General features: G+C 34.8%; 2 protein-coding genes across 3 annotated transcripts in view; both read right to left on the minus strand.

Annotated features, from left to right (window-relative positions):
* LOC131001622 (H/ACA ribonucleoprotein complex subunit 4) overlaps nucleotides 1-20,845 on the minus strand; it is an 806,367-nt gene that overhangs the window by 721,625 nt on the left and 63,897 nt on the right. The window lies entirely within an intron of this gene.
* Nucleotides 9,898-13,631, minus strand: LOC131001539 (calmodulin binding protein PICBP-like). Its single transcript, XM_057927960.1, has 2 exons — nucleotides 13,068-13,631; nucleotides 9,898-12,880 (listed from the first exon to the last, which is right to left on the minus strand). Exons 1-2 carry the CDS (start codon nucleotides 13,140-13,142, stop codon nucleotides 10,211-10,213), a joined length of 2,745 nt encoding a protein of 914 aa, XP_057783943.1. The 5' UTR covers nucleotides 13,143-13,631; the 3' UTR covers nucleotides 9,898-10,210.

Raw genomic sequence — 20,845 nt, forward strand, 5'->3', positions numbered from 1 at the left:
TTTGGGCGGATGTCTTTCGTTGGTTTTTGATTGACCAACCTTTGCCGTTGGACGTGGGTAGCATGATTCGTTTCTCTATCCACCAGAAAAACAGCAAACAAGTTGGCAATTTGTGGAAAGCTGGGGTGGTCTCTCTTCTCTGGAGTCTCTGGTCTCATCGCAACAACGTCATTCACAAAAATTTTGCACCTTCGCGCCACTTGATTCTCAAGCAGGTCCGGGTTTTTCTTTGTGAAGCTGCCAACAATTTTGTCCTTGGTACTATGGCCAACTCGGTTTCTGATCTTCTCATTCTTAACAATATTTCCATCGCTGGACAACCCAGGAAGCCTTTCTCCTATATTTACGTTGCTTGGCACCTTCCACCGCCGTCTTGGATTAAAGTTAATACTGATGGTTCGGTTCGTGAAGGGAGGATTCATGCGGGGGGCGTCTTTAGGAATGCCTTCAATGACGTTCTTGGTTGTTATCATTTCTCAGGCGGCCATGGGGTTGCGTTCGAAGCTGAGCTTTTAGCTATTATTATTGCGATTGAATCTGTGCATCGTGCCAAATGGGAGAGAGTTTGGTTTGAGTCGGATTCTTCCTTCGTGGTTCAGCTTCTTCAGTCGCTCTCTGAAACGGTTCCTTGGAGATTCAAACCTCGGTGGCAGCTTGCTCTCTCCAAACTCCATACTTTCACATGGCGCATTTCTCACATTTATCGTGAGGGCAACAGATCGGCGGATTTTTTGGCTTCTCAAGCTAGGGATGAGGGTTTTTGGCCTCATGCCATTACTGGTTTAAATGATTTTGTCAAGGAGGATGTTTCTATTCCCTATTTTACTCGTTTCGCTTGACTTTTTGGTTTTTTTTCTCTTCGTTCTGGATCGGTTGTGAGCCAGGAGGCCTAAGGGTAATGGTTCGGCCGGAATCCTTGAGACCTCCTAACTCAGCTCTGTCAACCTTGGTCCTTGACGAGTACTCTTTTTCCTCAGCTGTTTTGAGGTTTTAACGAGGCTCGGCCCTTAGTCTGCAGCTTTGTGCTTTCAAGGGTTTTTGTTTTCCGTTGTTGTTTCTTTTCTTTTTAATAAAATCTTATTTCAGCAGCAGTGATCAGTATTCGTTTGTGACATCATATAATTATTTTTTTATATCGAGAGTTAGTCCGGAAGTCAAAAGATTAGAACTACAATTCAAATGATCCATAATCCAATAGCCCCATAATTCATATCACTGCATGCTTTTTTTTTTGAATGGCCTTAACATCCATGCTTATTTATTTAATCGTGTATAGAAACTACACTTGATATTATATATATATTGGGTTAATAGTGTTTTATGTCCCGAACTTTTAGCGTTTTTCATAAAATATTTCGAACTTTCATTTTCTCATAAAAACCCCGAACTTTCAGTTTATTCTATAAAATGTCTTGTTATACAAAATTTAGTGACGGAAAGATGACTTATTTCGTCAAATGAAATATTTTGGAGACCGTTATGGTTAGAAATCCATACTAGTAACAATGATTGTTGGAAAATGCTGAAAGTTTTAGATTTTTTGTCATCAATCCGTCATCAAATTTTGTATAACATGACATTTTATGAAAAAAATTAAAAGTTCGGGGTTTTTTAAGAGAAAATGAAAGTTTGTGATATATATTTTATAGAAAACGCTGAAAGTTCGTGACATAAAACACTATATATTTCCATTAATTACAAGAAATTTGGTAGTTGCGGAAATTAAGTACCGTTTAAGTGCAAAAACGGCGTGCAATATTGACATGATTATTAATTTGTATCGATTATACGATAAGCTGATGATTTCCCCCCCCCCCCCCCCCCCAATAATGTGACAATCTAATTAATATACTAACACTTTCCAACAAATTCATGAAATACGTTACAATAAATCTAATATAATAAGGAAAATTTTGATTTATTTAATTTATTTTTTAAAATAAAAATAGGGTTTAGTTATTTTGCTATATTCTCTATATTGTACTTATTTTATTTTATTTTTGCATTTTTTAATTTATTTTTTAATAAAAATAAAAAAGTTACCAAAAAATTACAAAAAAATAATTACAATGTAGAGAATATGATAAAATAACTAAATTTTATTTTTATTTTAAAAAATAAACTAAATAAATTAAATTATTTTTTATTTTAATGGCTAGATTCTATATACATGTAAAATTTACAACGACCCCTTAATTGCATTTAGTATAGAGGAACCTAATTATGTTACCTAACTCTAAATTTTAGGAGCAGGTGCAGATTCCCACGTTTTGCACACCAAAATTCATCCAATCCGTCGTCCACATAGGACAGTTAGGTATCTCGAATAGTATGAAACTCGTGTTAATTAATACTTTAGATTACTTTAACTTTCTTTTATCTGCTGATAATTATATTCCAATTCCCCCACATTACACAAAAAGAGAATCCAACACAGCGTTCGGTGAAAAAATCACAAGGTATCTATCTTTGAAGTCGGAGTTTAATTTCTTAAATTCATTATATATCACTACAGTGTACGAACAAGTTAATTGTGTGTGATACTAACAGAAAAAAACAAAAGAATCGTCAATTTAGAATGGAGTTAGAACAAATATTGCTCATCTGCAAAATCGCAACAATTTCAGGAGAATCAAACTCAACTCATGTTAAAAAGTCTAATTTCTGCTCTAGAAAGCATCTGTTTAATTGAGAGAGATTGCGTAATAGTAAAGTCATCACTTTAATTTTTTTGTGAAACCTTTACAAATTTCCTAGCATGTTACATAACATCGACATATTCAGTCTATATAACATCCAAGAATCTACTTTATTGCACTATATCTATATATAAATAGATCATAAACAAAAATTCACTTTTGCTTATGAATGATGGGAGAAAAGGGTGTTGATGAAGAAGAAACTGCTTTGACAATCTTGCCTTTACTGTTGACGGAATTAGGCTGCTTCAAATCCTCCGATATGTCGGAATTCAACGTCTTCGCCATAGAAACTTGCCTTACGCCGCTGTTGGCGGTGGCCGGTGGCTGCAGAGGGTACAGCAAATCAGTTGGGAAGAAGTTGTACTGTAGACCAGCCATCAGATATTTCTTTTTCCTCTTTTTTTTGGTTTGTTGGGTGGTGAATAAGTGCTATAACCTTTCAAGTTTATATAGAGCCACAAATATGCTTATGGTGGAATCTTTGATTAACAAACTCGAAAGTCTAAAATGTAATTTCTCTCTCTACCTCATTTATTTTCAATATTATTAATATGCTAGGAATATTCTGGTACATACACTGCATGAACCCACTCCCATGTTAAATTTGACTTTTCGTATTATAAATACTACTACTACTAGAATTATTAATAAGCATTGTAAATACGTACACCTGTCGCATATTTTGATGCATTTTTCATGTGGTTACTCTAATTTTCCATTTTATATTGGTTGGTGTCTCGCTTAAACTGTGTTTGTTTGTTGTATTGCTTTGAGCCTTTGACATATGAGTTCTTGTTAATTGTAGAGTTAATAAAAATAATAAGTCCGATATATTTTTATTATTAACACACAATTAAATGATTCAACTTCAAACAATACTTGTATATTATCAGAAAATATTTGTTTAATCGTATTTCACGCCAATTAAACTATATATGTCGTCTCGACTTTTATTGTTTTTAATCTTTAGAATGGACTTATTTGCATGGAAAATCGACCATATATCATATATATGTAAATTGTTAGATTTAATTTAATAAAATACAAGATTAAATGTATTTGTACCATAAGATTCATGCTACTTTTAGGGGAAAAAGAAAGTCAAATATATAATTTCTTCTTTTAGGGAAAAATCAAACAATTTCATAAAAATAGTCTATTGAGTTGACTGGCCGTTATTATTAAATTCGAGCATGAACCCTGAAATCATGATGATCACACTACACACAAGTTGATTAATTTTAATGTTGTTATATGTATTAGGTCTGCAAAGTCTAGTCATAGATTTCATCGTCTTACTTATTTTAGAGCTTTTCCTTTCAATTAATTGGTTGTTTAATTATAATCTTTAATATAATGTTTTAGGTCATAGTGCTTAACGAGTATTAGAATTAATTAAAAATACAATCCGTAATCACCACAAAAATACAATTAGTTCAGGAACTGGATATCTGTCATTGGATTTCACAAAAATAGTAAGAAAAAAAAAAGGAAAGTCCTATATACATGTAAGTTCAAATATGAATCATATATTAATTAAATCGTGAACATGGCTGAGTTCAATCATGGACGGCTGTTTTTATATATATATATAATCAATAATTTTTAAAAAAATATAAGGTTGAAAAGGAAAATTATTGTGAATTTAAAAGGTTGAACCTTTTTATATACGCAATTCCTTCTTATGTAATCTTCAATTTAAAGATGACTTTTCATTTTCTATTCCAAGTTCAAACGTTTTAACTATCGATTAACAAATACACGTGGACATCATCTAAAAACTAGAATGAGAGATGTATTGCGATTTTAGAGTGAACAAACTACCAAAGTACTTGAATCGCAATAAGCCTAAATAGAACTGTTAGAATATCAATTCTAGACTTGAGCTTGAACTCGATGAATTATAAAGAGTTTTATGGCATTTTCAACTTTAAAAAAGTAGTGATAGGGAGTAATATATGCTCGGCGAAAAAAGTTTTGACTCTCTAAAGTTGCGTTTCATGATCATTTCAATAACAATAACAAATAGATCATTGTAACAATTATGATTAACACATATTTTTGACGACGATTCCGTATATCAACCAAAGTATAAGATGGATCATTGTGTAAATTAGGTAAATCATTTATAGATATTCAGATCATACAAATCAAAATTAACACACATAAAGTACCAAAATCTATAGTATCTAAGACGTAATTATACATGTACATATCATTCATTACTGAAATTCGGAAAAAGAGAGGAAAATTTGGAAATCAAGAAGCAAAAGTTGTACACAAATTCCATTCTACTAGCAAACAACTGATCACACATAGTTGTGACAAAGAAAATCTTATTGTACTAATATAAATTTGAATATTTTCGATTCAAACTAGGATTGTGATCTTCTAAGGGGGGTGGAGGCCGCCGATGAGGAAGAGGTGGAGATTTTGACACTCTTGCTGGTCACGGTGGAGCCGCTTTTTGGGGTGTCAATTTCTCCGGCCTTGGGGAGCTTAACGATGGTGGGTTGAGGGTGGCTGCCGCCGTCTGCGGCTGTGAGCTGCGGAGGAGGAAAGAAGAAATCAGTGGGGAAGAAATTGTATTGTAGTCCGGCCATGAAAAGTGGTTATGCAATTTGTGGACAAGTTTTTGTTTGGAGTTTGTTATGTTTAGTGGATCTCACGTGTATATATAGCTAGGGGGTATCTGGGGGTGGGGTGGGGTGTGTGGGGAATGTCACAAGCTGGTTTAGGAGTTTTGGAATAATTTATCGATGGCTATACGTGTATAATTTGTAAGATTTGAAAATACCTTTGTATATGAGAACTCGAGACTAATTTTTGTTAATATATGTAGTATTGGTCTAATTTGTGGATGTGATAGTATTGTTAAAATTATACCGTTTAAGGGTTTATTAATTAAAACTTTACTCATTCTTACGGTATCAAATTAAATTCCATTTCATCTATCACCATTAGTTCAATCGATCTCAACTTTAAAACAACTCCGATCTCAAAATTCGGCGCAAATGTCACCCACAATTTTGATTCCCCCAATAACAAGAATTAGAAAAACAAGGGGGTTGGAGTTTGTATTTATTGGGGAGTAAGTTAAGAAATGTCAATTTTTGTAAACTTAGGGAGTTAGGGTTGGTTTGTGATGATGGAATTTTGTCTAAGGCCGTTGTTAATAGGGTTGTAATCGAATCGAATCGAAGCGAATATCATCATATTCGATTCGTATTCGTGAAATGAGACTAATATTCGATTCGTGATTCGATTCGATTTCGAATATTAAATTCGATTCGGTATTCGATTCGTTGATATTTTCGAATTATTCGATTCGATTCGAGTATTCGATTCGTCTTATAAAAGTACCTTAATTTTTTTTTGAATACTCGATTCGAATATTCGATTCGAGTATTCGGCTTGTATTCTATATTATTCGATTCGAAAATATTCGATTCGATTTGAGCATTCTATATTATTCGATCTGTGATACTATTTCTTCTCTGAAAACAGCAACGCCGCCGGCGACATCGACGAAAAACAGAGCCCAAAATCGCACACACGAAAACTGAAAAATAAACCCCAAATCGAATATTGCAGATCCCAAATGTAAATTGCAAACCAAATCTGCCCAAAATATGACAACCGATTCAAGAAGATGCAGAGGAAAACTACCAAATCATTCACTTCAAAACCCTAATTACGATTACAAACTCCAGCGGCGTAATAAATAGGGATCTCTGTACCGAAGGAGGCGGCGGCCATGGGGTCGCGGGAGATAACTGCGATTGCAGACCGGAGAGGCGGCCATGGGTCGCGGCGCAGACCAGAGAGGCGGCAGCCATGGAATCGCGGCGCAGACAAAGGGAGATGCGAGAGGCCAGGGAACCCAAACCGGAGTCGGATTTGACGGCGGGGAGAAGACCTGCGCTACTCGAGAAAGAGAGAAGACCTAGCGAGGTCGAGGCGGGCGAGGATGGAAGCGGCGAGGGTGGAGGCGACGAGCGACTGGCGGCGCGGCGGCGAGCGATGCAGGCGACGAGCGACTGATGCAGGCGAGGCGGTGGGTTGTTGGCGACCGGTAACGAGCGCTGCAGGTGGCGCAGAGAGGGCGGCGCAGAGAGGGTGGAGAAGAGGAGAAGAAGCGCCGCTGGAAGCTTGGAAATTGAAATGGTTTCAAATCTTTGGGAATGGGGGCGCGACAGGTAGAAACCAATTAGGGTTAGAATAGTTTTTTTACTATTTTTTTAAAAAAGAGGGTTAAAAAATTAAATTCTACAAAAATTATAATTAAAATGTTAATATTCTATATATATATATATACAATTAGGATCAGAATAAGATATTATAAAATTATAATTAAAATATTATATATATATATATGTATATAAATAATTATAATTAAAATATTTATATATATATATATATATATTATATATATCGAATCGAATATCTACGAATATCGAATCGAATATCATAATTTCATATACGTATTTGAATAATAATCGAATCGAATCGAATATTTGTTATCAAATACGAATCGAATAATTTCGAATACGAATCGGGCAATTTCGAATCGAATCTAGAATCGAGCAAAATTATTCGATTCGTTTACAACCCTAGTTGTTAACTCTTGTTTTGAAATATCGCTTAAAAAAATCTTGTCTTCAAATAGGAATATACATTTCGATGTAATGTATAGTCATAGATAGCCCTTCGATCCACCTATACACTAAAGACAAAAATTTGGTGCGTGTATTTTGGCTTGACAATAGAGTAATTAATATTAAAGTAATCTTTAAATTAAATTGTAATTAATATTAAAGTAATCTTTAAATTAAATTAGTATTATTTATTTTAAAAACGAACAAAAATCTCATTACTTATACTTCGTCCGTCAAAAATTGATTTCTTTTACTATATCGGGCGTTCGCATAAAGTATACCACTTTCCTTTTATAGAAATGGTTCCACCATCCACTTTAATCTATTTTTAATCTTTTATCCTTATAAACACTCTTTATTTACCAAAATCACCCCAAATTCAATCTCAACCATACATCTCATAAAGTGGTGGGACCATTTCTCCACTACATCAAAATTATCACCAATTTTATTAAATCTCGTGCCCAGCCAAAGTGATCCACTTTTAACGGACGGAGGGAGTATTATTTAATATTCTCTGTGATTAACAATATTACTAAATTAAAGTCTTTTTCTTAAATAAATATGGTTTGATAGGTCGGTCTGCATGACTCATGACTTTGCTTGTGAAGCTTGTGTTTCTCATTCCTCGTCTTAGTTTAGAATATGAATGGTTGTAATTGATTAGGATGGGTAATAATTAATTTGTGAGGCATACGATCAACTACAACGTATTTTAATTCGTACACGGTATTTCTGTTTTAAAAGCTGCACAATTTGCAGTTCTAGAAAATTACGGTATAGATTTTAATGAAGTTGCACAACAATGAAAACTTCTTAATTCATAAGATAATACGTAAGCTTTAATAATTGATATTTATAGCTAGGCTGAATAAAAGATAAAACAAGATATTATTAGTAAATTGGTAAAATGTATAATTAACTAATATTTGATATCCTATTTATCCCTTTTCGTCTAACAATAGTATTTGAGGACTTGACCATGAAAAAATAAACATTTTACCAAACCAGATTTAGATAGGCCCAGACACAAGCCCAACAAATGCCGGATTCTCTGCGACAAGATTAGTACTTTAAAGTCCATTAATGTCTTGCTAATCGGTCCACACAACACAAGACCTGAACTTGGGCATAGTGTTGTATACCAATCAAATATCTTTTGTTTGATTTGATATTTGAATTCGAAATTTAATATTTATAACAATATTTTTATTTTATTTTATATTCATATTTAAAATTTTATGATTTTGAATTCAAACATAAATATATATTTTTTATTCAATTAAATCGAATATAAATACGAAATTATGATACTTGGATCGATATTTGTATATATTCAATTAAATATTTTAAATAATATATATATATATATATATATATATATATATATATATTATACTTATTTCAAGAGGTACACTTATTTCAAGAATTATACTCCCTCCGTAATAATCTTGTTTTTCTTTTCGGGACGTCTCATTCTAACAGTCATGTTTTTACTTTTGGTAATGATTTTACACTACAAACAATATGGTCTCATAAACATTTACACACTTTACACTCAAAAGATAAATTTCTTCATCTTCGTGCCCAAAAAAAAGAGGACTATTGGACCGGGACCGAGGGAGTACAACAAAATGTAAAAAAATGATTTAAATAAAAACACTAATATGAATGAAACGAGTAGTAGAAATTAAAATGGTGTGCGGTGGCGCAAGAAACTTTAATTGGTTGTGGAAGAGAGATTCCTTTTAGTTGGTAGATTCCGAGCAGGAATGTAGCGGATGGTTAGCGGTCGGACTCTGACAGCCTCGCAACTTACAACGACGTCGCTTTTGATGAGGTTGTCGCCGGAATCCGATGATGCTTCAACTGGGGCTTTGAACGGTACAACTTGTTGATGCGAGCGATCAACAGTGGTGTTAATGGAAGGTGGTGGTTTAGGGTAATAGAAGTCGGTAGGAAAGAAGTAATACTGCATCTGCATGCCAGCCATGTCTCTGTTTCTTTGATTTTGATGTTCATGCTATCTGTCTGCGACTGCGTGTATATATACATAGACCATATGAGAGAGAGAGATCAGAGGGGGAGACCCCCAAGTTTCAATGGATTGATTTGGCTTGGACTCTACGTAAAGCCATCCACATAAACAGACCACACAATTGGAAGTTTCCCTACTCTTCTAGACACAAATACAATATAGAAGCTTCGAACTCGTGTTCAAAGCTTTTGACATATTAAGAATGTCGCACATAATATTCATACTTTCTTTCTTTACACATTACTGGTCTTTTGATGTTTCAAGAATGGGGTAATTATTTCTAAATATACAAATTTTGATTAATTTTGGTTTTGTATATAAATTTATTTTAATTAGTGCAGTTGAGATTGAAGCCAAGACCTTTAACAAATGAGAGTTTTTGAGTGCCTCAGCTATGCCATTTGAGCTGGGCCTCATTGAATGAAAGTTTGTGTACCAAATCCCATATTTGAGATGTGTGCGTGCGTGTGAGAGAGAGAGCGAGGCGAAATGAAACTCATGACAAAAATGCTAGGAAGCTTCATAATCTACATCAAACCAAAGATTCAGCATACATGAAACCTGATACATTGTGATACAGTAAAGATCCCTATACAGATACAAGCACAAAGATTTACAGATAGCAGCTTTAAATTGCTTCGAACAATACAATCAACACCACAAAAAATGAATGAAAAATGGCTCTATAACTCTCATCTCTAGCAAAATTATGGGGTGACTGACAACAAATATAAGGATAAGCAACCAAGTTGAGATAATAAATATACATATGGAGATGAATATCTTAGGCCTTAAACAAGCAGTCACCTCCTTCATGCTTGTGGCAATGGAACAACTGCTTCAAACGCTTCGACAAGCATAGACACCCGTCTCTTCCGAGCTGGTGTGAGCGTCGTGACAATATGCTGTACCGCGTAGTCCAGCATCCACTGCTCCGCCTTCTTCCTCTCGTTCATCATCTGCTGCCTCAAGTCGACCTTCTCTGGTTCGGGATCAGGCAGAGGCACTAGATGAGGTTGTGGTCTGGCTTTCTCCAATGCTTTGATGGATCTCTTCAAGAGCAGGAGCTTCTTCAGCTTGCTCCAGTTTCTTGATTTCGGCACCTCCGCCTTTGATTCTACTCCCAAATCCTCGTCTTGAACGGAGTCACTCGAGACTGATTGAGTGTCTGAGGCGTCGTCTTGTGCTTCTGGAACGAGGATCTCATCAACTGCTTGCTTCACGAGTTTGAGAGCATCGGATTTGGTTAGGCCGCCTCTCAGATTGCTCGATGCACCATCATTAATGTCTCCTTCTTCGTCCTCGCCTCCATCGAGAAGATGGCCTCCAACTTTCTCAGCAATATCTGATACCACATGCTGATATATCATATGCCACATTTTGATATGTTTTTTCCTGTCTTTCGCCTCCCCCTCCCCCTCTGTGCAATCGTCGTTTTGAAGGCCTTGCACGGCCTCTGTCTTCGTCTCGTCTCCCATTTCCTGCACCACCAGTCCATCACCATCATTATCAACACTTTCTTCGTGGACAGGATCTTCGAGCTTCTCATTCTCATCACTCGACTTGAGATCACCGCTTGAGAGGCCGGCATTTGCAGAGTGGAAGACTGAAACAGTTCTGAGGCTCGGGATTCGACGAGAGGGTTGTTGTTGAGGCGGAACCACGGTCTCAAATGCTTTCACAAGCAATGTCACTTTCTTCTTCTGAGTTGGGGCAAGCTGGCTTACTGCCTGGCGAAGTGCGTGGTCGAGCATCCACTCCTCCGCGCTCTTCCTCTCCTCCACCGTCTGAGGTCGGAGGCTCACCTTCTCTGCCTCAGGATCCGGATTCACTGCCAGATGCCGCGGCTTCTTGGGGTTGAATCTCCTCACCTTCTCCAATTCTCTGATAAATCTCTGAAGCAGAATCCACTTCTTCAGATTGCTCCAATGCTTCGGAGCTTTCTTCTCAGATTTCTTCACCACCTCAGCCTCCTCTTTCGGATCAGACGGCACATTCCCCTTGTCTCCATCAGCATCGGTTTCTTGGACACACGTTCTACTTTGATCTTTCTCTGCTCGTGGAGTGGTTTCACTGGTGACCGACTGATCATCAGATGCTTGGTCTTGAACCTCCGGAAGGAGGATCTTCTCTATTGCCTCTCGTACGAGCTTCACAGCAAACATCTTTCGGAGTTCAATCTCTTGAGCATCCGAGTCACTAGCTACATCTGCACTCTCCTTATCTGTAGATTCAGCAGAGACATTTGATGACATATGTTGATGTATCAGATTCCACATGCTCATATGCCTTGGTTTGCTGAAGTGAAGCTTGCCCCCGTTGTGCGTAGGGGTGTTCGACTCAGAATCTCCAACGACTGCAGCTTCATCAGCTTTTGAATCTTCTTCAACCGGTGGTGAAGATTCAGTATCTTCCTCGCAGGAATTGCTACTCGAAGAAGCTGATGAGAATACGTTCCTCTTGTTGGTTTTTTCACCGGATATGAGTGGAGTGTCTGGACCATCTTTGCAGCTTACTGCAACATCATCAATGGAGGTGTCGAGAACAACAGCAGATGAATCTTTGTCGTTCTTCAATTCAAGGCTCGCTGCAGTAGCCTCGACTCTTTCAGGTGTGGCCGTGGATTCACATGAGCACGCCCCTCCAAGAGCTTGCCCCTCTGAGGAATACTTCCTCAATATGTCTAGACTATCCCGGTAGCTTCTCTCAGGGTACGATGTCTCACCAAAGGCGAGCTCAACCAGATACGCCTCTTGAACATTGCTATACCCATCATCAAATAGCTCAGTTTCCTCATTTAGAACACCAGAAACAGCTATGCTGTCACTGAATCTCTCTTGATTCAAAGATTCTACCTCATGAGGTATTACTCTTTTGTGGAGATTCTTCTTTCTATCAGCCTTAGGCACCATGCTCTTTTGCTTCCTCAATGACTGCCTCCGTTTGTAAAGGAAATGCTTCAATGGAGGGGCGGTTTCAGCACCTGCGTGGCAACCTCCGTGTAAGGAGCAATGATGGTAGCGGCAAACCTTCACTGCGGAAGTGTCGTCGGATTCTTCCTCCCTACTAGGGTGAAGTTGAATCTCCAGAGGGGCAGGAAACTTGGAATCCTTAAGAGTCGAAGAATACGTGGCTCTTTCAACACCAGCATCTCTCAACAAAGACCTCTTGGGCTTGAAGTTGAAACTAGTCCTCTTCATCAAAATCCTCACATTTCGAAAGCTGGATTTTCTGGAAAGAGCCAACTTTGGGTGTGAGGAATCATGGAGCCTAGATTCAGAAGAGCGCGATTTCTTGCCCTCAGAAGAAGTAGTGGCCTTGAGATAATGAGGCGACGCCTCATCATTATCGGATAATTGGATGACTCTTGGTTTTGGTCTCCTCCTAACAGTTGCAAAGTTATGCTTGATTCCATTATTGGAAACTTCCATAACTGCTGATCCACAACTAACGCACATAATCTCATCAGATTCACTTCCTCCCTGCTCATAACAGACATCATAGGATTTCCCAAGTTAGAGATTGTTTCTCTCTCTCACACACGCTATCACTCATAAATACAAAACAAAGATCCAATCAAAATCTTGCATCAAAACATTTCCAAACTTAGACTTCTAGTTTAATCTCTCTCTCAAACACAAATTAAACATTTCAAGAATTAAAACTAACCGGAGAATTTTCTTTCTTTGGATCAAATCTGCTTCTGGCCTTCATATAATTTGGCGATGAATCAACGGAATCCATCGAAATCTGTCTGCTGCAAAACTCCGATAGAAAAACACAGATAAAAATTTGGATTTCAACACTCAAGATTGCTTCGAGCTGAACACACTAGTCTGCAAGATAAAATTCACTTTGTATATATAAATAATTTTTCACTCGTCTGATTTCTTCTGCAATAATTGGGTCGCTGAGAAAAGAGAGGACTCAACTGCAAGCAATCAAAGCCTCATATATTCATCAGAAACCAAACATCACTCAAATCTTCACAGTAGCAAAAATCAAGACTCAGTTTTTGCAGAAATCCAGAGCGAGTTTTGAGGTGTGAATATGAGCTGGCTATAATCTTTTTTGCTTTGGGGAAAAAAGATTTGTTGCATAGAAGTTGTTTCCAACAAGAAATGGCATCAGATGATGACTGAAAATATAATAGGTTTCAAATTTTGGATCTTGTTTTAAAACAAAATTCTACTTTTTTATTCAACCGATTCTCACTTGGTATAAGTATGTCACATCAATCTTCCTAAATTACTACTCCCTCCGTCCACAATTTAATGCCCTGTTTGGCTTTAAAAAACTGTCCACAAATTAATGCCCTGTTTTGCTTTTTGTACCCTTTTACTCTCCTACTTTTTCTATATTTACTACCCTTTGCCATTAATGAACCCACCTTCAAACACCTTTTTCACTTTTATATTCTATATTTACTACACTTTATCACTTTATCACTTTAGTCAACTACTTTATCACTTTAGTCAACTACCCTTATATTTCATCCACATCACCTTTTTCAGCTTTCTTAGTCTCCGTGCCAGGACCCAAGTAGGGCATTAATTTGTGGACGGAGGGAGTAGTATTATTTTCTTTTACTTCCTATATTATTTTGGCGTTTTGACTTGTACAAAGTTGGTGTCTTGACTCTTGACTTAGCCTTTATTTCTTAGTTGACTTCTTTACATTTCCTTTTATTTATTTATCTTTTCTATTCTAAGACGTAAGTGATCCATGTATAACATTTAACATTTATTTATTACTTTGATTTACTTATTTACGTTAAAAAATGCTTTTGGAATAAACGGTAGATTTAATAAATATCGGCGGTTTCGGACATAATTATAGTATAGTTATAGAATTGTTAGTGCAACATGCCAACATTAGATCCAATCTGAGGCGTCTCACTGCAAGATTCTTGGTTATGATCCGTATAATGCTTGCCAAAAGCAGTTTCTTTTTCTAATTTTAAAGTTTTATTTTTAAAAAATATATTTCATTCGTCACACGAATTTTGATGCATATTCCTTTTTGAGATGTCCGATGAATTTTGATGCATTTTTAAATATAGTAACAATTAGCTAAAAGATAAGAGTTTTTAATCTATATATAATATAAAAGAGGAGTCTAACGTAAACTTTTTCCCACCAAAATTTCTCTCTCTTTATTTTTCTTCTTATAATTTTGATTCTCTTTTAAAATCATCAACTTTAATTTATAAAAAAATATTCAATATGGATGTTAAATTAAAGATAATGACGATATCTTTAATTTGATGTAAAAATTATAAAAAATAAATTTAAAACCAATAAGTTATTATAGTTTAAAGTCACCAAATTATTTTTTTCTCTCTCCTCTCTCTTCTCTCCTCTATCATCTCCTCTCTCATTTCTCATTTTTTAAATTTCACGGTTCTTTCATTCCTTTTTTCATATTTTTTTATTTTATTTTTTATGTTTTTACTATATATCAGTATTTTTATATTTTACTATTTATATTTTTATTATATCAGTTTAATGCAATTACAATGATGAAACTTATATTTGTTCATTTTAGAAATCTTTAGCTTAAAAATATTTTTTTAAAGGTCAACTTTATATTAATATAAATTTGTAGATAAATAACTAATATATAGTATATCTTAAAAATCGAATTTTTAAGCTTCAAAATTACTCATTGGAAAATCAGTAATTAGAGAACCATTATCGATTTTCTTTAAAAATAAAAATAAAAGTAAATTGAAGAGTTTAATTTTTTAGTAGCACATTTATTTAAATTTACTGAAATTGTAAACATTTTATTTTGGAAAATGAACGACAAATATCTCATGTTAAACCCTTTATTTTTTTCACTTTCCAATTGAAAAAAAAAATGTATACATTGTAACTTTATTTTAAAATTTGAGCATAAACAAAATGACCTCATAAATATGATTTAAATATGCATTCGAAAACTATATTAAACTATAGTTATACTATATGTAAATAAATAGTTTTGAACATCTTAGAATATTATATGATCCATAATGATACTCATTATCATCTATACTTGCTTTTGATATTTCATAATTTATTTATTTATAAATTTATACACATTATCAATTAAATCAATTAATTGCTATTTCAATAATTGAAAATTCGAATGTTTTCAGATTGATATTTTTATTGAGATTATATTGTGAATAATTTATTTTTTATTGAGATCATTTATGTTTATATTTACTTTTATATATATATATATATATATATTATGTTTAACATTTTTGTTTATTTATTTAAATTATCGTTCAATTTCGATGATGGTCGTGCATCGCACGAGCGGGCACATACTAGTTATACTTAATTATCACTTTTCTATTTTATTACCCACATACTTCTGCTTTATCATTTTTCAACTTTATTATCTATACATTTAAAATACTAATCTATAATTCTTAAATTTTCGTGTCGAAAACAAATGCATCAAGATTTGTGAGACGGATAGAGTATTTTTTTTTTGTTAATCAAGCTGAATCAAAGATAAACAATGTCATATCATTGCGCACAGTGCATAATGTATTAATTTATTAAAGTATCATATATTTTCGTTTATGTACAATAGTTTTTTTTTTTGAAGCATGTGATCACAATAGTATTAGATTCAAATAAAAAAGTACATATGAAGTTGAACTCATACAAAAGAAAATACTCTCTCCCCCATTGCCACAGCTATTTTAAGTGCATTTTTAATATATATATATATATATATATATATATATAGGGAAATGCTAAAATAAAAATCAAAGTTAGACTATAAAATAGGAACCATTTTCAACCATTGGATCATTAAGATCTACGGTTAATTCATCACCTTGTTGGAATAATTCATGGTCCTGAGTTCGAATCTCATAGGTAGCAAAAAAATTTAATTTTCGTAATTCATACATTTACATAGCGGATTCATGGGTGTTCTACATATAATTCATACATTTTAATTAGTTTATAGTTTATAGTCTAAGAGGAGTTTTCTGAATAGCCCTCCCCTATATATATATATATATATATATATATATATATATATATATATATATATATAGGGGCGCGTTCCAGTGAGACCCCCTATTTTTCGTGTAACATGAGTACAATGAATAAGACATATAATACTAATGAACAAAACGTATATCTAATGAACAAGATGTATATACGGAAGAAAAATAAAATTTAAAAAATTCGTAATGAATAAGACATATATACTGATGAACAGGACCGTATATACTGATGAACAATGCAGTATATACTGATGAATAACAAAATTTAAATTATTATGCTCCCTCCAGGATTCGAACCCTGCGAAAAAAAATCACCCTCCAGATACAATATCAGTCATAGGATTGATAAAATAATCGCACCAGATCGTGCCCTAGATCTCACTAAAATTAGGGGGTCTCATTGGAGCGGCCCCCTATATATATATATATATATATATATATATATATATATATATATATATATATATATATATATATATATATATATATATATATATAGGGAAGAGTTCTATGAAGACCATCAAATAACCAAAGAAAGAAGACCAAATCTGGACCCTTGATATATGTCGATCTGATGGTTCAAAATTTCGCTGATTAAGATATCATGAACTACGAACGTTGTATGAACGGAGGCTAGCATAGTAATTTTGGCTGAAGAGAATCCGTTACTACCCAAATTAGATTCAATCAAATCCCACATTTATGGGAAATACAGTTATGTCGTAGGTTTCTTATGGAAAATCAAGGTTATTTTTATTATTCATATTTCAGCAAATTCTTACGAACTGGTATACATGTTTCATATATATGAAAATTATCTGTTTATTTGTTAATTTCATGAACATAAAAAGCATGTGTAGGCTGAACTTATTTCAATATTGAAACGTTCACACCATGTTCATCAGATTCGTATGCAACGTTCATTGAAACATTGAACATGTTCAATACACAAAAACTATGTTCGTCAGATTCATAAGCAACGTTCAATATACTACACCATGTTCAATATACTACACCATGTTCACTTATTCATAAGCTACGTTCATTGAAACAATGAACATGTTCAATATACATGTTCAAAATACTACACCATGTTCGTCAGATTCATAAACAATGAACATGTTCAACATACGGTCAGAGGGAAGGCGACGCAGCGGTCAGAGGTAGCAGCAACTCCTCTTAGACCGTCCGCTGCTGGAGCAGAGAGTGAAGGATGAGGGAAGGCGGCGGCGGTGGCGCTCCTTCCTTGGTCGTTCGCTGCCGGAAACGCGAGAGACGGATAAGGGAGAGGCGAGCGGTGGCGGCGACGTTCCCCAATTGGCCGTCTTCCGTCGGTTACGCGAGAGAGGGACGACGCCGGAGGTGGTTCTCGGCGATGATTTCGCCGGGAAAAGGAGCTGGCGTGGCTGGCTTGCTGAGAGAGAGAGAGAGAGAGAGAGAGAGAGAGGGGGAGAGAGAGAGAGAGGGGCGAGAAAAATAGAGAGAGCCGATGAGAGAAGAGAGAGAGTGAGGAGATCAGATAAAGAAAAAAAGAGAAATTTATGGGATTTGTTCAACATACCAAATTCAATGAATTCAATGGAGACTGATTTATCCTTCTGCGATTAAAATAATGAAAGCAAACAATATTTAATTACATTAAAATTTATATCATGAAATTATATGGACCCTTGATTGAGATTAGATGGATGACCTTGATTTGGTCTTTATTCTTTACTAAGGGAGTGGTCTCCATTGAATGCGACCCATATATATATATATATATATGTATATATATGGAAAAGTTCTATGGAAACACAAAGTTATATGGAGAAATGAGACGCAATTTGGCTCGTTAGATCAATCTTGATCAAAGGCTGAGATTAGAAGTTAATATAATTAATATAATAATTTCTAACAATAAAATTGGTAAGATTATAGTATCCCTAAAATTACTCACTTTCTTTTTTCCTCTCTCCCTCTATCTCTCACTCTATCTTTTCTTCTCCCTCTCTGATGTCTCTCTCTCTATCTCTTCTTCTCCCTCTCTGCCGTGAATGCCCCCAACCCGCGCCGCCTAAGGTTCGAATCCCGCAGCGCGGCGCCGCCTCTTCCAACGCGTTCCGACCTCAGCCGGCGACACTCCAGACCTCAGCCGCTGCACCACTGAGACGGCTTACGCCCGCCGTGACACCAACAACAGTCGCCCCAAGATCTGCTACTGCTGCTAGAACAACGCGGCCTACCACGCTGCTGCCACCGCGGGCCCAGATCGGCGCCACCGTCTACCTCCACACGACGCACAGCCGTCGAGCAGACAGTAGTCGCCGGAGCAACCGCCGGCCTCGACGCAGCCGTCGAACTTGTAGATATAGTAATCTTGAACTTGTAGATATAGTTTTATAAACTTGTACTAGTTATAGTAATCTTGAACTTGTAGATATAGTTTTATGCACTTTCAGATTCAAATGATGGAATTAATTTTATTGAACTTTCAGGTTCCAATGATGGTTGAGTTTGTCGATCCATCGGATGCTGTTTTATAAAATCTTGAATGTATATTTAATTTTATTGAACTTGTAGATATAGTCCAATGTACTTTTAATTTTCTATAATTGAACTTATGTATATGTTTTTAATTTTATGGAGGCAGAATTTACAGAGGGAGAAGAAGAGAGAGAGAGAGGAGAGAGGGGACGAGAGAGAGAGAGAGAGAGATGAGGGAGAGAGAATGGGAAGTGAGTAATTTTAGGAATATTATGAATCTTATAAATTTTAATTATATTAACTTCTAATCTCAGTCCTTGATGAAGATTGATCCAACGAATCAGATTGCGTCTCATTTCTCTATACAGGGGACTGTTTCTATTGAATCTATATATATAGATGAAATTCAGATTCATAACTTTCCATTTTCAAATACTCACAATTGACATCATAAATATACACCGAATATCTTACTATGATTTTATTTTTCTTTTGTTTTTCCTTATGTCAATTAAGCTTTGAATTTGGACTATGAAAACCAGATTGGTCGTTGCGTGTCGGTTCCAACAATAGAAAACAAGAGTAATTGTTCATGCCCCACTTGCCACTTGTAATTAATCATTCCTACCATTAACGTGTCATAAATATTGAATTCTTTTCATAATCATACGTAAATTATTTTGCACTTTAAATGTTTTTTCTTAAAAAAAAAAAAACCATATTCGAGATCTACAGCTAAGAGATGTCACAATTGGGACGTACAACTTTTGCATGTGATCTGAAAATTAATTTAAGAGTCAAAACGCGTCGACCACGATTCGTTTAAAGTTTTTTTCGTCTCAATAGTATTATTTTTGCACCACTTTTTTGAATTCTTGGTGCCAAATTCATCATCAATCAACGCTAGATATATATGCCATATGATTAAATAAAAATTATTAGCCCACAAGTCAAAAAAAAAAAATTATTAGCCCTAAGTAAATAAATAAAAAGTTAAAAGAGTTATGGGTACCTAACGATAAAGTCCTATGTTGTGTTAATTCATGTTGCTATACATATGCTGATGCATTCGTTTATTTGTTTTTGTAATATTAATGGTAATACGTGGAATACATACTTTTTTATAATAAGTCCATGTATACTTTTTTTTGAATAAATTACATAAGTAAATAAATAAATTTAAAAATCGCTCAAATCCAAAACTTCAGGTCTTATGCTAACCTTATACTGCTAGACCAACACACACACACACACTCATATACACTTTTTTATTATTATTATTATTATGATATGAAGTGGTAGTTATATTTTGTGCAAAGACGTTTTTTTTTTGATAAATTTATAATATTAAATAAAGAAATTAAAAAACCGCGTCACATGGGACTCGAACTCAAAACCTTTGGTTTTAGACATTAACCCTTTACCGCTTGACCAACACACGCACACTGTGCAAAGACTTTGATATAGCATATATATGCACACGTATTTTTTATGACCTTAATTGTGTTTAAGGATTTTTTTTTTCATGATTATAATCGATGTAGTAAGAATTTTGCTACAGGTCAAATGCAACTCTATATTTTTGTATGTACAACTTCTTATTTCAGTAATATTTTAATTTATCAGATTGTAGCATTTGAACTGGTACGAGATTATATTATATTAATGAAAGGGCGATTCTATTCATAGCCTTCATTTGACTCTTTATAAGCACTATTTAAAATAATAATTAAAAATTTATTTTATATTTTTTTTCTATATTTAAACATGGGGCTAAAAAGAATAAAATGAAGCTACGAATGGGATCACCTTTAACTAAATAAGGGATTTATTAAGGTTTTTGGGCCATAGCCCATTAGCTCAAGAAGTCGGATTCGATAATGAAAAAATATGAGGCTGAGAAATATATGGTCCATGCTCTTGTAAAAGCCCAAATCCAAACTCACCAATAAAAGCTAGGAGT

The sequence above is a fragment of the Salvia miltiorrhiza genome, chromosome 1 (assembly GCF_028751815.1).
Source record: "Salvia miltiorrhiza cultivar Shanhuang (shh) chromosome 1, IMPLAD_Smil_shh, whole genome shotgun sequence".
Taxonomy (NCBI): Eukaryota; Viridiplantae; Streptophyta; class Magnoliopsida; order Lamiales; family Lamiaceae; genus Salvia; species Salvia miltiorrhiza.

Excerpts from the sequence above, each read along its gene's own strand:
- LOC131001539 (XM_057927960.1), bottom strand. The coding sequence starts at position 13,142 with ATGGATTCCGTTGATTCATCGCCAAATTATATGAAGGCCAGAAGCAGA. Across the intron at positions 12,881-13,067 it reads CAAAGAAAGAAAATTCTCCG|GGAGGAAGTGAATCTGATGA; the intron begins GTTAGTTTTAAT and ends TGTTATGAGCAG.